Source organism: Mercenaria mercenaria, chromosome 11 (assembly GCF_021730395.1).
Source record: "Mercenaria mercenaria strain notata chromosome 11, MADL_Memer_1, whole genome shotgun sequence".
Lineage (NCBI taxonomy): Eukaryota > Metazoa > Mollusca > Bivalvia > Venerida > Veneridae > Mercenaria > Mercenaria mercenaria.
The window spans coordinates 15721107-15737535 of NC_069371.1; the positions used below are offsets into that span (position 1 = coordinate 15721107).

At 33.1% G+C, this 16429-nt stretch overlaps 1 protein-coding gene across 1 annotated transcript; it reads left to right on the plus strand.

Moving 5' to 3' along the window:
- Positions 1-1098: 1098 nt before the first annotated feature.
- LOC123532071 (uncharacterized) lies at positions 1099-16191 on the plus strand. The gene is made up of 9 exons (XM_045313426.2): positions 1099-1282; positions 3318-3400; positions 3795-3866; positions 9041-9179; positions 9376-9473; positions 10540-10602; positions 12884-13115; positions 13427-13642; positions 15925-16191. The coding sequence occupies exons 1-9, from the start codon at positions 1234-1236 to the stop codon at positions 16164-16166; spliced, it is 1194 nt and encodes a 397-aa protein (XP_045169361.2). The 5' UTR covers positions 1099-1233; the 3' UTR covers positions 16167-16191.
- The last annotated feature ends 238 nt before the right edge of the window (positions 16192-16429 follow it).

Consider the following 16429-nt stretch of genomic DNA (forward strand, 5'->3'; position numbering starts at 1 on the left):
TTCATGACAAAATGGCCAAATTTACTGCAAAATCAGCTTGTTGGTAAACATCACGTGGATGTTGATGTTCTTTTATCGCGACGTGCACTACCTCGGAAGTTGCAACAGAGCAGTTTACCGTATACCTCTTAAGAGGTAGCTCTGTAGTTTACCAGGCGTGAAATAATTATGATAGTAACGTTGTCGTTTTAATGAATATGCTCACAGATTATCATTAATCCATATTCTATATGTCAAGTCCAAGTTTTATTCAACATTATCCGGAGTAATGACTTAACCCCATTCCTTCCAGTTTACCATACATTCAGAACCACCTTAATGCCAGCAAAGCGAAATATAATTTCCATTTTACTGCAGAAGATTGCTGTTACAATTGTAATAAACAAATAAAAAATGAATTATATACATTTTTTCTGATTTGTTACATGCTAGCTAAATTTGTTTGGTTGCATATGTGGAGGGGTGGTTAAAGCCATTGGCATTAAAGTAAGTTCTTTATGTGAGGAAGCCATCAAACTGACTTATGGGTGACCGTGGTACTACCCTGACTTATGAATTGACAGTGGTACTACCCAGGTGCCCGCTCATGCCTGAAACAATGCCCACAGTCTTCTTTTGCCATGAAAATCTTGAGAAGTCGCAAATTGACCTAAATATGTGTCGGTGCAATTCTAAATGCAGCAAAAACTATATACGGAAAGCTATTGTCCGTGATGTGTTATCTGACCTTGCCACTCACTGTTTGATCCAGTTATTCTATATACAGTGCAGTGCCAACATAATATGTAGATTAGACTTGTGAAAGTTAATTGTTCGTGATTCGTACGGGAACAAGATTTACCATGATTTAGATAAAATCAATGGCAAATTGCAGTGACAATTTTCACAATACGTGCATGCCGTGAATATCAATTCTAGTTATCAAAATAATGCACTCACTGTCATTGGCCTTCAGTCAGTTGGTACGTTGGTCAAATGTGTAGGTTTTGTTCTTTGATATAATGCTAAAGAAAGAACAAATACACATTTATGATAACAGCTTTGACATTCCTGTTGTATATGAAATGATCATGCGTCTAAGCCCTAATAAAGTTAAATGAGGAACATTACTCTTTAAGAGAGTAGTATAGACGAGGACATTAATCCTTATCATTTGATATAGACCGCGCAGGTCAACATGTTTTGTTGATTGAACTGTACAGCTCTTTGAAGGACATCATTAAACAAATCTAGATGGGAAATCTATATTTTCTTGGAATATTCTTCTGTCTGCTTAACCGCGGTAAGTTATTCAAATAACTTTCTCCTTTATCACATTTATTACGTATTAATATAAATTAGTACTTTCCTAACGGCTTAACGATCAAGTTTCAGATCAATGTTGTTTTAGATAATGTCGGGGAAACATCTTGTATGACATGTACATTCTTTAAAATGTTAATGAACATTTGGTATAATAATTCAACAACAATTTCCCGAGGGAAGGCTAAACTATCTACGTAGATAAAATATATTAAGATTTTCGTACTCTGTCCTTCTTCAATGAACTTTAAACTTATCTTTAATGCAATTTAGGTCGAACTACGACTTTCAAACTGATGTAGGACGACTCATTTTGCTCTTCTAGGCGGGGTCATGGGTTCAAAGCAACAAAATATTAATGATTACGAGCTATCGATGACGGGCGTCCATTTTTTTTAAGTGAATAGGGAATGTACTTGTTTGAACCTTTTTACAAATTCATTGATGAAAATTAAAATCAATTAGTAGTCAATAATAATGCATTATTACAATAACAACCTTTATGGCATTTTATTAAATCCTTTCATAGGTCATAATGTCAAATGAGTATTCAGTATTCATTTTACAGTTCAGTCGGGAGCTAAGATAGTTATTTCCCAGCTCATTGAATGAGAACCTGAAATAGATCGTTTCTATTTACAAAAGACTTCTGAATTTTGACGTTAATGCCAAAAGTACGTTTATTTTTCTGTTATTTTGGAAAAACATTTGATATTTTTGCGACACAAAAAGGCAAAACTTAGAAAATACGCATTTATTATTGTAAATTGAATTTGTTAATTAAAACAAATCAAAACAAAGGGTAGATGCTTAGACTTTAATACAAGAAAGATTTTATGCTCGGCATTAATACAGTGCCACTTTGACTACTAATGTTCATCCTGGTACAAAGGCCTAAACAAAGGTTTAAAAAACAAACTACAGATTATGCAAAACAAGGTTATTAGATTTATTAAAGGTGACTCTCCTAGAGAGTCTATTACAAGCGAAGACTTTGCTGAATTGAACATGCTGAATGTTAAAAATAGAGTTATACAACTAAGACTGAACCACATGTATAAAATTTTTCACAACAAATGTCCAACTTATTTAAATGATAATTTTGTAAGGAAGTGTGATTGTATAAAACATAATACTAGATCTAGTGAACGTAATTTTACTGTTCCTAGGGTCAGCAGTATAAGTAAACAGACTTTTTATTACAGCGATATAAAGGATTGGAACTCCTTACCTAGTATCATTAAATCTATTGAAAGTTTTAAGAGGTACAAATCTAGAGTTAAAGAGCATTTAATAAAAAATGTAGTAACAGAATGTAACAGTGATTTTGTTTACTATTGATCTCTGTTGGAATACATATGTCTGTAATATTATTTTAAGCATACTTTTAATAATTCCGTTTTCCACCTAAGTCTTGACCCCCATCAATCTTGTCCTAATATTTTTGTGTGTTAAATGGACCCCATTGGAAATAAGCTTTTAGCTTAATGGGTTATCCATAGATCCCTAGCATTTTAATAACACAGTTTCTTTTTTAGTAATGACATTTGGTATTATCATATTAAAAGTATGCAAATTGTGATACTGTGCTATTTAATGTAATAGAATTATGATTTTTTTAGAAAATATGTTTTATGAAGTCTTGTCTGTGATATTTATGTATTGTAATGTGTTCTTTTATGCTATGACCTAAATGTAAATAAATAAAAATCAGGTTTGAGCTAATCATGCATGTCACGCTTTCAATTTAAAACGACCGAGGTACATATTGTTGCCATATGAGCCGCGCCATGAGAAAACCAACATAGTGCATTTGCAACCAGCATGGATCCAGACCAGCCTGCGCAGTCTGGTCATGATCCATGATGTTCGCTTTCAAAGTCTATTGTAATTAGAGAAACCGTTAGCGAACAGCATGGATCCTGACCAGACTGCGCAGGCTGGTCTGGATCCATTCTGGTTGCAAATGCACTATGTCGGTTTTCTCATGGCGCGGCTCATATAATTATTTTTAGGAGAAGCCATCCGATGTTTTGAGTGTCGGAATATTCCATTCCCGCGTGAATGTACAAAGGTTGTAGAATGCAGTTCCGACGAGGTGATGGTCTTTATTGTATTTCTTAAAAATAGTTGCATTCAGTTGATAAGCTGTAGGAAAGCATTTTATAATAATAACTCTTTGTTGGATATCTAGTGTTGTAAAACAAAGACATATACGAAAAGCATTGTTTATACTGTATAATCAAGCACACGAAACAGCCAATATTGATTTAGAACCCGAGTGATCGCAGCAATATTTGTATCAAAAGCAGAAATGATGTGTTTTAAGACCTACAACATGCTGCCATGGCTTTCTTCAGTATTGTAATATATCCTATAAATCCTGACTGGCTGAATAAGAACATTTCTTATAGTGTATTTTGATTTAATATACTAACTCTTGAAACAAACAATAACTCTGTTATAAAGGCGAATTAACCTTCACATTTCAGTATTGTTCCGTAGAGCAAGTAGTTGTAGCGAGTGGAAATGTTGTATTTAACTCCGGCTGTCTTCACAATTCGGTATGAACTTACGTCTTATATTGTATTTAATCTGACTATACAGTTTCTGTTATCACTATAACGAAGTTTACAGATAACAATACTTACAGTGCAGTTATAGCAAGTTGATTTTAATTTGAATCACAGAAAACCAGGTAAAATCGTTTCATCTTAGGCCTAAAAATGTTTTTTTTCCGGTATCTCGACCGCCCCTAATTTTTTGGCCCAACCGTAAATGTTGCAAAACTGCACTTTTTATGTTTAAACATGGTGAACTTAGATATGAAGTAACGTTTCTATACAGTTTACATTCTCTACACGTGCTTGTATAAATATATAGATATTGTATGAATCTGAATCACTTTGTTTTCAATTTAAATTTACACTTACTCACTCATGGTAATTTCAGTTGTTTCAATTTTGATAGGATACCAAGATATGTGTGATAACTTTGCTATAGACATGCCGTTATATCTGTTATAATTGAAGGTGTCACTAATGGTAGTTCTAATTCGTTTCAAATTCCATTAGACTTCACCTTTTTTTGTTAAAGTAGTCAAGACCCATGTCTTTATTATGGAAGATCCACTGTTAGTCTGCCAATATATAAGGAAAATGTGACTTCTGATGGCATTTTTTGTTAATGCTCGGATATTATTATAAAAGTGTTCCTTAGGATCAAACATGAAATTTAAAGGGGGCTTTCGCCTTCTAGGGTTCCTCATTACAATATAATGGGGTCAAAGGTCAAATGAGTGCATTTACAAATAAACTGTACCGCTGTGCACTCGTTTTATTTTCATATAAACATCTAAATTGGTCTAAATATTGTTTTTCAACGCCCTTTAGTATTTTCTAAATAAAACTGATGATAATATTAAAAATATATATTATATATTATTTTATATAGAATAATATATATCTGGGAAAAGTGGCATACGATGGCAAAGTGTGTTATAATTGACATGTTTGCAAACCTATATATGTGGATCAACTGCAAAAATATTTTCGGTATTGTCGTATCCAAGGGTTATTTTAAGGTAATTTTAAGGTCACAGACATGTCAAGGTCAAAAATGAACTTTTGAAAATGACTTCTAAGGTACTAAAGGAAGCAAAATGGTGCGTTTATTAATAATATACTCAACGACTTTTTTAACTCCACACCTGTTATTTTTTTCTTTTATCGTCAAATTTTGACGGATTTGAGTGAATGTTCGACACAATGTTAAATGATTACTTTTTTTTATAATAAAACATAAAAACGATCATAGCCTGAATTATATTTATTTAGCCGTAAGGGTAACAATAAGGTAACCCTTAAATTAATTAGTAAATTCATCATAGCAGAAATTCAAAGTATCATATTCTGAATGTTCAGCTATGTTTAGTTGAAATGGAACATCCGTCAATATTTTCAATATGAACATGTTGATTTTATATCAGGTTTGTGACGTCATTAATGACACCAATTCATGACAATTAATACTGAAGATGGCAGTACTTGCCACATAGAGACCATCACCAAGTTGCATCTATTCTGTGACGTTTTAATTTTAGGTTTCCTTATTTGAACTGTCATGGCTCAATGAATGTACGCACAGTTGATATCGCTTACATAAACAGTTAAAATCACTTTACTGTCATGTACACAACCAAGTATTTTAGGTCAATAAGGATAGCGCAGATCTAAGGATCGCGGGTTCGTGGTTTCGATCCCCGGGAGAGATGTATGTTCTCCATGATGATTTGACAATAGACATTGTCAGGAGTAATTTCGTCCTCCACTTCTTAATCATATGGAGAAGTTGGCAGTTACTTGCGGGGAAAAGGCTAGTACTTGTAGAGACTCCAGAAACACTAATTAGGTTAACTGACCGCCATTACATGACTGAAATACTGCTGAAAGTAACACTTACATATATGGAATGCTTCTCCAGCTCCTAAAGAAATGATTTCAATACTGGTGATAGTTCATTATATGATATATATTTATGTTAATTTGTCCACGCGTTGATGGTTAAATAGGACCATTTTAGAGGAATAACTGAAATATTGGTCACATTATACTAGTAAGTGTACACAGTACATGTACGGTAATAAACAAAACAGCACAGATCTGTAGGAATTCAACTAGTTACTCTATACACCATGTCTTTGATTTGATGTAATTTCTTTCCTTTTTTTCTACTATCGGTCAGACATTTATCATCATATTTTTTTTTTGAATTTGTAATTAAGTAGAACATTTCAAGAACTATCACCGAAGCTCTTAATGCGATATTTGCATTATTTTATTCTGAAAATTCAGCACGCTATTTCTTTTTCGAATCTTATAATATTTGGCTTTGTTTCCAAACTCTCACTTCCTGTTCAAAACAAAAGTTGAAGATGGATCAGATCGTAACAAATGTACACATCTGACACCTGGTTTCAGACAGGATGTCCTTGATTACGTTGTGAAAAGAAAGCTAGCATCTTGGAACTGACACATTAGTCTTTCGGATGTTTTACAAATTAAAATGTAAAAATAAAGATATAATAATTTTATAATAGTAATATTAAGGCACATGCAGTGAAATATTCATAATTACTGACAGATGATGGTTCAGCTAATCAAAATGATAAATTATGGTGGTTCGATAGTAACTAAGATGTGTAAAAACTTCCTACATGATGAGAAGAGTATGAAGAGGAGAATTAAAATATTCAAAACGATGGATTTACAATAAACAAATACTGTCGATTGAATATGTCAGGCTAAGACGTCTATAGCTTGTGAAGTGGGACTATTATAGGGTTTATTCATTTTTTATATAAGGGTAAGACGTTATTTTTATATAAGATTAGTTCATTCTAGCATTCCGCACTGAATTTAATTAACAATGTATCTAGTTTTACACGTTTAAGGCTAAAATAGCATTAGCTCACATTTGTTTCATTTCATAACACCAATTCCTTCGTGATACATTGGTACGTTTGCTCTACCCGGTTCTATCACCAAGCAAATACTCGGAAATCTAAAGGCGTTGTAACATGAAAACAAACATGCTTACCCCCATATTCACAGCCATAAAAATAATACAAATAATATTCGATATACTTTCAAATTCACTGACAATTATTAAGCCTTTTTGAAGTTATGACATTTATAGAACCAACATAAACAAATACCGGTAGTTACAAAATTGTAAATATTGAAAACACTTGAAGAGCGGTTACCAGTCCTTATAATAGCCTAACGTTAATGTGCAAAGAAATATATTTTAGCTGATTGAAAAATATGAAGAGTACCATTTTCATGCTAATGGAATGAAAATAAAAACAACATAACAGTTGGGGTTATCTAATATCTACATTTGAACTTTGATATCGCTTAATTTTTGTACTTAGATGGTATTTCTAAACGCCCACATACATTCCTGAAATTACTACAGCACATGCGTAAACCACTGGAATAGATTTTTAATTGACAGTATAGACCATTTTAGATAATGCTTGAGAGAATTTGCACATTTCATACTATCTCACAAACAGACTTAATCAAACTGAGTTTGCTATTTTACGTCCTTGAGTTCTATGCTTCTGAAGGAATCCTCTTTAGATCTGTCAACAGTTATTACAGTCAAACTATGTTTGCTAGAGCTCGACGGGACAAGCAACATGTGTTTAAGTTATCAGTAGGACACGCCAACGTGAAGTACACATTATATAGAGCTGAGTTCGAGCCAAGAGTAGTAAGCGAATAATCCGAAATCTAGTAAACAAAGTTTAACTGTACCAGTCTTATAATACGCGCCATAGATTTTTTTCTACCTGTACTGTTCATACAGACAATCAAACGGGCAATCAAACAGCCTTTTTAAAAAGTGTTAGCCTGAAAACGGAAGTTTTAGAAGATCAAACATGAAAAAGATCGCTTTTATAAATGAACAAAATATCAGAGCGTACGAAAAATTAAGCTCATTCTATAGAAATAACTTTAGTCGTTTTGAATTTTGCCAGTCTCAAATGCAATAAATCTACACGAGATAATTTATTTTACTTTTCAAATTCATAATTATCGCCGAAACATTACAGGTTTGTATTAAAAGGTAGCAAAAATGGCGAAAATCTGACGTTTATAACAAAAATGCACTTATTGAGCTTTGACCTTGTGCTGCGACCTTACTATGACCCTGAAATTTTTCCAACTTTTGTAAAGTTAACAATGAACATGGCTGTCGGGCATTAACAAAAAATGCCATCAGAGGCAATTTCTATGCCACTTTTCTGGATATATAGGCAGACTATGTTAACTGTATAACTATGACTCAGGTTTATAACTAAGTCCATAGTATAACTGTTAGCTCAACATGTAAAACACGTCTTTCAAGCCATAGGTCATGCTTTAAGGATGAAGGGCAAACTCTTCGTATTAATAATTATAATGATGATAATTATGATGACAGACTTAAGAGAAGTTTGATTTATGTGGAGAGGTTGCCTGTTACTTGAGGTGCACTGGTTAAAAATCTAGAAACGCTGCTTCTGTTTAATGACATACGAATATAACTGAAATTCTGAAGAAAACGGCGTTGAAAAATCATCAAAACTAGCTAAAGAATAATGGCGACTTTCTAGCTTTTCATAATGGAGGAAGACCCTATGTGGGTGTTAGCGTCGAAAGAAATTATTCTGCACAAACATGATGTATGTGTACAGTAAATTTGTAATCCTTTAACGAAAGAAAAAGTAAAATAGACACTAAACCCAACAGAAAACAAAGAATCATTCTGGTACTGATAGGAGGCTCTTGTCATTCCAACTCATTTTAACTATATTGTTAACCATGTTGTAGAAGATGTGGATTCTATAGTTAGCAAAATTAACATGTGTCAAATTAGGTAATGACATTTTCGGGATTGTTCCAAAGCAGACTTAGGTAGATGTATTCCAGTTGTACCGAACACCTTTTTAGGAGTTTAGATGGTTTCCTTTAGGAAAGAAAAATGTCCTTTCATCACTATTTTGATATAATCAGTTATGCATCAGAAAATTTGCAGTCATAGTTTATTTGCATTATTGATATACCTAACGTTAGATACAATTATCGCAAAATCAAGTAACCAAGAAAAGCAAAAGTTACAATGCCTATATGAGAATGTAGAATGCCTAAACAGATGACTTTATAATCAAAACCAAATTGTATTTTAGCGCTGCTCTTCGACTGGTATATCACTTATCGGAAAAAGGTCGGCATACATATCAAATCGTAAACGTTCTGCTGACGTCACAATATGCAGTGAGTGCTGCAAGGACGATTTCTGCAATAAGAATGGTTGTGGAACAACTGGTAAATCCCAAGGATGTTATTTCTATTGTATTGTCTGAATATAAAGTACATTTACAATGCCATGTACTGCTACAGTAAATGTAAATATTTATGAATTAGTTTTTAAGTTACGGAGCTTTGACAAGGAATGTAATTATTAAAAATGCTATTGTAACTATAGCTGTATAGCTTGATGCATCTGCATGATATCTTTCAGAAGTTCCTTTCGGACAACGAGGTCCGTACTGTTTTAACTGTGATGCTGCGATTGACGCTAAGTCTTGTAGTGATGTAACTGTCTGTGGTAAAAACGAGGTAACAATCATAATATCTCAGTGTATATGATACTGTTACGCTGTATTATCATACTTTACTTTTATTTGATGTTACATTATGTAATAATTGTATGCAATGTTAGCATTTTAAAGAGAACATGCAACAGATATTATGTTAATAGAATGTAAGTGAATTATCCCGTGATATATGTTTTATTTTCAAATATAAAAATGGTACATCATTTATTTTCTTAATAAACAAATAGTACAGAATGCCGGAAACATACCCTCAGAAAGTTGTAACATGTATATTTCTTGTATTTAATATTATGTTAAGTAGGTTTTCACCATATACTAAACACATACTTGAGCCGCACCATTAGAAAACCAACATAGTGCATTTGCGACCAGCATGGATCCAGACCAGCCTGCGCATCCGCGCAGTCTAGTCGGGATCCATGCTATTCGCTAACCGTTTCTCTAATTGCAATAGGTTTTGAAAGCGAACAGCATGAATCCTGACCAAACTGCGCGGATGCGCAGGCTGGTCTGGATCAATGTTGGTCGCAAACGCACTATGTCGGTTTTCTCATGGCGCGGCTCACTTGTTTTTCCACTGAAACAGTTTGTATGATAACGTAAACAACAAATAGACTGCTTCCTTGCAATGATCATGTAGCTCATGTTACCGATGTAGTAATATATTTATCATACAAAACAAGTCATTACATATCATGTTCTTCTTTTTGAAATTTAGGTGAAAAGGCTTGTCAGCGATAGTACATCATGTGACCAAAAGACGAGTTCAAATTCTCCACAGTTTATTACTATATCACATGATCAAATATAACATACATACAGTTCTTTTCTATATTCCAAGCTTGATTATTCGCTGTGAGTTGAGAGTAGCACAAACCCGTCGTTATTATTTTACTGCTGTATGTATTATTTAAATGGGTATTCATCAGAACATTTAAAAAATAATGTTAAGAAGCATTTTAAGTTGTAACTTACCATTTTATAAGAATCATAATTACATCATAATGTCGCATTATTGTTACATAAATCGTTGTTTATCTACTCTAATTGATTCTCTATGCTTGCAGTTGTGTATGTTGTATTCCCCAGTTCTGCAAACAACCTACAAAAGTCAATGTGAAACACAGTTGGTAATAACCAATTATTACTTATTACTTTAATTCACAGAGAACATATCTCGTTGACTGTCAATCATTTACAGACGTTCACGATTTGCAAGATAATGGTGGTATCAACATCGTAAACGTTTACTAATAAAACCAGCAGAAAGATAATTTCATTCAGTGTTTTTGTCGGTGTACATAAAAGTCTTTAGATATTTCTGAAACGAAATTTATTCATCTATCCTACACTTTCTAAATATGGACTCTATATAACAAAAATAGCGTATCCAAAACGTGCATAAACAGCGCGTGCTCACGAGAATCTCCTTATTTGTACATGTTTTCCCCTCTTTGTGCACGCCCAAAATTCTATTTCATACAACAATAAGAATAAATTGAATATGATGTGATAATGTGTCCCATGTACAAGCATGACAAAAAGGAATGTTTTCTGATGAATCATTTTTTTTAGGATTTCGAGGTGAATTGGTGTATTTTGTCTAAAATGTTTGATTAAACTGAGCACGAATTCAGACTTTAAAATAGCTCGAACGTCGAAAATAACAATCAAATGAAAATGAAACGCAAACGCAGTCTACCAAAACCAAAACTCTGAAGCAGTTTATATATGGATTCAGAGTAAAGCTGGTAGACAAGGACAAAACAAACGTTTATTCTTCTCCCTGCTAAATTTCTAAAATGGAGTGGCCCATCATTCGATTTGGACAGTACCACTTATTATCGAAAGGGGTGTTCACTGAAAATGTACTGACTGAATAGCGAACAGTGCATACCATGAGACTGCACGGATGTGCAGGCTGATCTTGGTCTGCAATGGTCGCAAAGCCTGAATAACTTGTCGCCAGCAGGCTAAAGGTTATTAACCACTGGGGACAAATGTATTTAGGCAATGCTCGTTTCTGTGATTGCGTTATCGCTAATAAAATGTCGCCTATACATGACACGGTGAATTATCATACAGGTGTCCTCATTTATTTATAAATATTACATGGCACTCTAAAAAGTGCTTCCCAGCTGATATTTAAAAGATTCAGTCGAATAATAACTGAAAAGACAGATATAGACTACGCTTGACAAGCGGTTAGGAGAAGAAAATAAATGGTGAGTTTGCGACGTGTAGTTAAATGAACTTGGCTTTGAACGTATATTTACACGAAGTGAGTGTATTGACACAATATTTCCATTGTCATAGTGAATTTCTTTTCTTTAACTGTGCAATAAATGCTAAGAAAAGAATAGTTTTGACACTAAGTGTTGTAAACAGTTCAAAATTGTCAGGTAGGAAAAGATAAAATATGTTATTACATACTCGTTTCTATTCCCCGTTAAATTCCACTGGTACCGGAAACGTCAATATTTATCCATATACTGGCTCCTGAATTTCATATCGGGTACGTGACGTCATTCAGTGTGTGTTGTTGCACTATTTTTCTATTTAGTTCAGTATTGTCAATCCTATTCAGATTATTGAACATATGTATGATATTTACATAATATTTATACGTAGATGCATATATAATAAAAAGGTTATTATCTTTGCATCAGGAAATATGCACTCGTTATTCAGCGGAAAATTATTACATACTCGTTTCTATTCCCCGTTTAGTTACATTGGTACCGGAAACGTCAATATTTTTCCATACACTGACGCCTGAATTTCATATCGGGTGCGTGACGTAATTCAGTGTGTGTTGCTGCACTATTTTTTATATTTAGTTCAGTATTGTCAATCCTATTCAGGCTATTGAACATATATGTGATATTTACATAATATTTATACATGTAAATGCGTATGTAATAAAAAGGTTATTATCTTTGCATCGGGAAATATGTACTCGTTCTTCAGTGGAAGAATATTGCGCTCCTAAAGTCGCGCAATATTTCCGCTGAAGAACTCGTGCATATTTCCCGATACAAAGCTAATAACCTATAAATACTGCGCTCCTAAAGTCGCGCAATATATCCGCTGAAAAACTCGTGCATATTTCCCGATACAAAGCTAATAACCTATAATCATTGCACAGAAGTAAAATCCGTGTAAGGAAAGAACTTATTCAAGGATAATTTAAGTTCGACAGTTCTGAAACTTCACAAACTTTACTTTTAAAATCTATCTTTGTTGTGATTCAATTTTTATTTGCCATGTGTTCATATTATTCAATTTGAAAAAGCAACATATCTTATTAACAATTATTAAGTGAAGTGTTAAAACATGTTGTACGTTGAAGCAAAATTATTTCGATTGAACAACAGAAGATTTTATATTTATATATAATGCTTATTGTAGCTGTGTGACGCACTATCTAAAGTACCAAGTAGTCATAAGTGTGCTCCGATATGTTGTCAAACTGATTTCTGTAACAATCAATGTGGAACTCCTTCAAATATAACCATGCCGACAGTAAATCCACAAACAACAAGTCAAGTATTGCAGACTTCAGAAATCCGTACTACTTCTACAACACAAACAAAACACCCTACTGTAGGTTTGTCAACACAATCAAGCTTCACAACACAAGGTATATTGTCTAGTAGAATTCTGAAACAGATCAACCTAACGTTATTCATTGTTCACATATGCTTTAGGCGGAGTATAACTGTCTCAATAAAGCAATATATCTAGTTTACTTTATGAAAATGTAATACAACACTGCATTAATGATCGGATATCTTAAATCAAGATTGGGTTTGGTTATAGTCAAAATAGTGTCCATCGGTTTATACCTGGTTAGTCGCACGCAGGCTAAAGAGGCAACCATAATAATAATGATAATAATAATAATAATAAAACGATTCCTCTATGACTTCAATATGTTTTTTCTCACGGCAGGGGCTACAGATCGACCAACAAGCAATGTACATTTTCACTGCGATACCAACGGACCCTACATACATTTACAGAATTCAAATGCGCATTTATGCGTAAACATTGTATTTAAACACGCAACATGGCTTGGTGCTCGCCATGCATGCAATCAGGAAGGAGGGGACCTGGTTGTGCTAGATACGCATGAAAAGTCGTTGTTAATGAGAAACAAACTTTCAGGTAACTTTCTTGAGACCACTTACAAAATGACAACAAACTCATATACCGGTATCTCTAGAAAAAAAGAGAAATAAAGTATTTCTGTTTTGACGAGGGATGCTTCCATTACAGGCGTTCAATCAAATTTAAACAACAGTTTCTAACATTTGCAAATTTATTCTAATACATATTTTCCAATAGGACGGAAGATCCAGTACATAGAGTTGGATCACTACTGTTTTATAAATTTTGTTACTGCCCTATCTCCCTCCATCTTCCTTCAGTAAGAAAGTATTTGATAAGAAGAATATTTCTTTTGATTTCAATATAATTTCAAGTGTTACACTTCCATATCATAGTTACTGGAATATTTTAACTTCTTTAACCAAAAGGCAAGTTGTATATGTATTGAAAATTTATATATTTCCATTCTATCTGGGTTGTGCAACCAATAGTGGCAAGGGGAGGTGAGAATAATTTCATTACGCTGTTCTACATCACGTAGAGTAGCATAATTTTTTTATCATTTTGTTTTAGAGTGTGTACTGTATGCTGAGCTGAGAAAGCAATTTATACCATCATACTTTTGGAAACGCCCAAACATGTTTAAATTTTTAGAGCTAATGAAATCTGAAAACAAACGTTTATTAAAAAATTTAGCAGCTTATGTTAATAAATCATTTTCCATTAGAAACGACTTATTATATAGAGAACAAAATTAGGTTTATGTGCTCGGTTATATGTTAAATAGTGTTTAAGTTGAGTTTACCGCCACACACTAGTAACCCATAAAAGATCTGAATTTTTATGTGAGTTATTAACTATGTTGGTGTCTTTGTTTCGTTTCGGAAGATATCAACATAATGTACATCTATTGTATATTTTATGTATATTTAATATTTAAATTATAATTGATTAATATATATTTAGATAACTTATTTCGGGTTTAATCATAATTAAAGGCACTAACTGTACTCCAACCATTCCCCTTTCTATACATAAAAGGGCAATACACAGCTGGTATTAATTTCAATAACACTAACTTATGTTTTCTCTGTTATTAGTAATTACTGTTATATATAATTTGGTCTTTTGTATTATGTTCAATATTGAACGTTTCCGAAGGGTTGATACTGATATACATATGTTATAAAGTTGTATTTCTGTCCCTTTGTGTTTGTTTATTTACATTATATATTTAATATTGTTATATCACCATTGTTGCATTATCATGCTGTTACTGTAGCAATTTAACATAAATAAAGTACTGTCCGATTTGTGGGATGATAGAGGTTAATAACAATAAAAGTTCATATTGTTATATAGAGGATATTGCATGGGTGTCTTATCATATTGCGTTTGTTAAACGGGTTGAATAAGATAATAAAACGCGAGGCTCTGCCGAGCATTTTGTTAATTTTATTCAGGAAGTTTGATGGAGTCAATGTGGAAGGTCACGGATGTAATATTCTTTTAATCACATGTTAGCTTTTGCTATCGAAACATCAAAAATTCTACTTTCTTTTACTATATAATCAAGTTAATTTGACTAACGTCTCCTTTACTATAAAGGACGTCGACGTCAAGGCTTTATTACACTAGTGTTTTATCATTTTTAAATAATGGCTCTATTACACTTCCGCGACGTCAAACATGTGATTAAAAAGTGTTACATAATGATGCTAGTCTCTGTCTGTTTTCATTGTTAAAAAATCATTATGTATCAATATATAAATATATATATATAATATCAACTACCCATTACTGTCGCCATATATGTATATGTATGTGTTTGCCACATGGGTCGATGACCTACTGGTGTTTATAAAACAAAATCTAAATCTAAAAAATCATAATGGGGCAGGTATCCGAAGTATAAATTATCAGATCAATTATTTGATCAGTACATGACAAATTCTGATTAACCACCTCTAAGTTAAATCATTGGTATAATTTAAAAGCCGTAAGGTGGCGGTAGTTTCATAATCTATTGCCTTAATTTTCTATAAAATTATATCTTTTTCTAAACAGACATCTAATGGTTTCTGCAATGTTTCGTACCCGTAACACATGAAAATCAAAGTTGTTACATGAACATAAACGTTATTTTGTATTCAGTAATTGCACTTTTAGTATATGTTCACATACATGGTAATTGAACGTAATCGTCTGAAAGGATCAATAATCTGGCAGTGTCCGAAAATAAAGCAAAATACAAGTCAAAATATTATTGGTACTACCCTTGGAAATATTTAATCCTCAATGATTACACGAAAGTTTTCAATTTTACCGAATATTTTCAGAGTATGATCACAATGGCTTCTGGATTGGGTTAAAAGACGAGCAAGGGCATGGTCAGTTTACATGGGTGCATCATCATCAACCAGTTGGTGGTTCTAATGTGGACTGGGCATTTGATCAACCTGATCATGTACAGTATGGAGTGGATCAAGACTGTGTTATAATGCTATCAAGCAGTCATTACCAGTGGCACGATACCAATTGTCAGCTTGATCATTTCTATTTTATTTGTGAACGACGATGAAGATATCTTAAAGTTTATTCGTTAACTGTTCTTCAAACTAGTATATGTACTGTCATTCCATTTTGTTTATGTCGACAACTCTTATCCGATTTTCGTCTATTGTCTAAGAAACAAACTTTAAGTGTCAACCTATGAATTAGATTCCTTTCTTTGAATACACTTTTGTTTCCATGTTGAAGGACTTTCCTAAGGCAGTATGTTTTTATCTGTCGTATGAGAAACAAGTTTTAATTATCAAGTCATACTGAAGTTTTATTTCTATG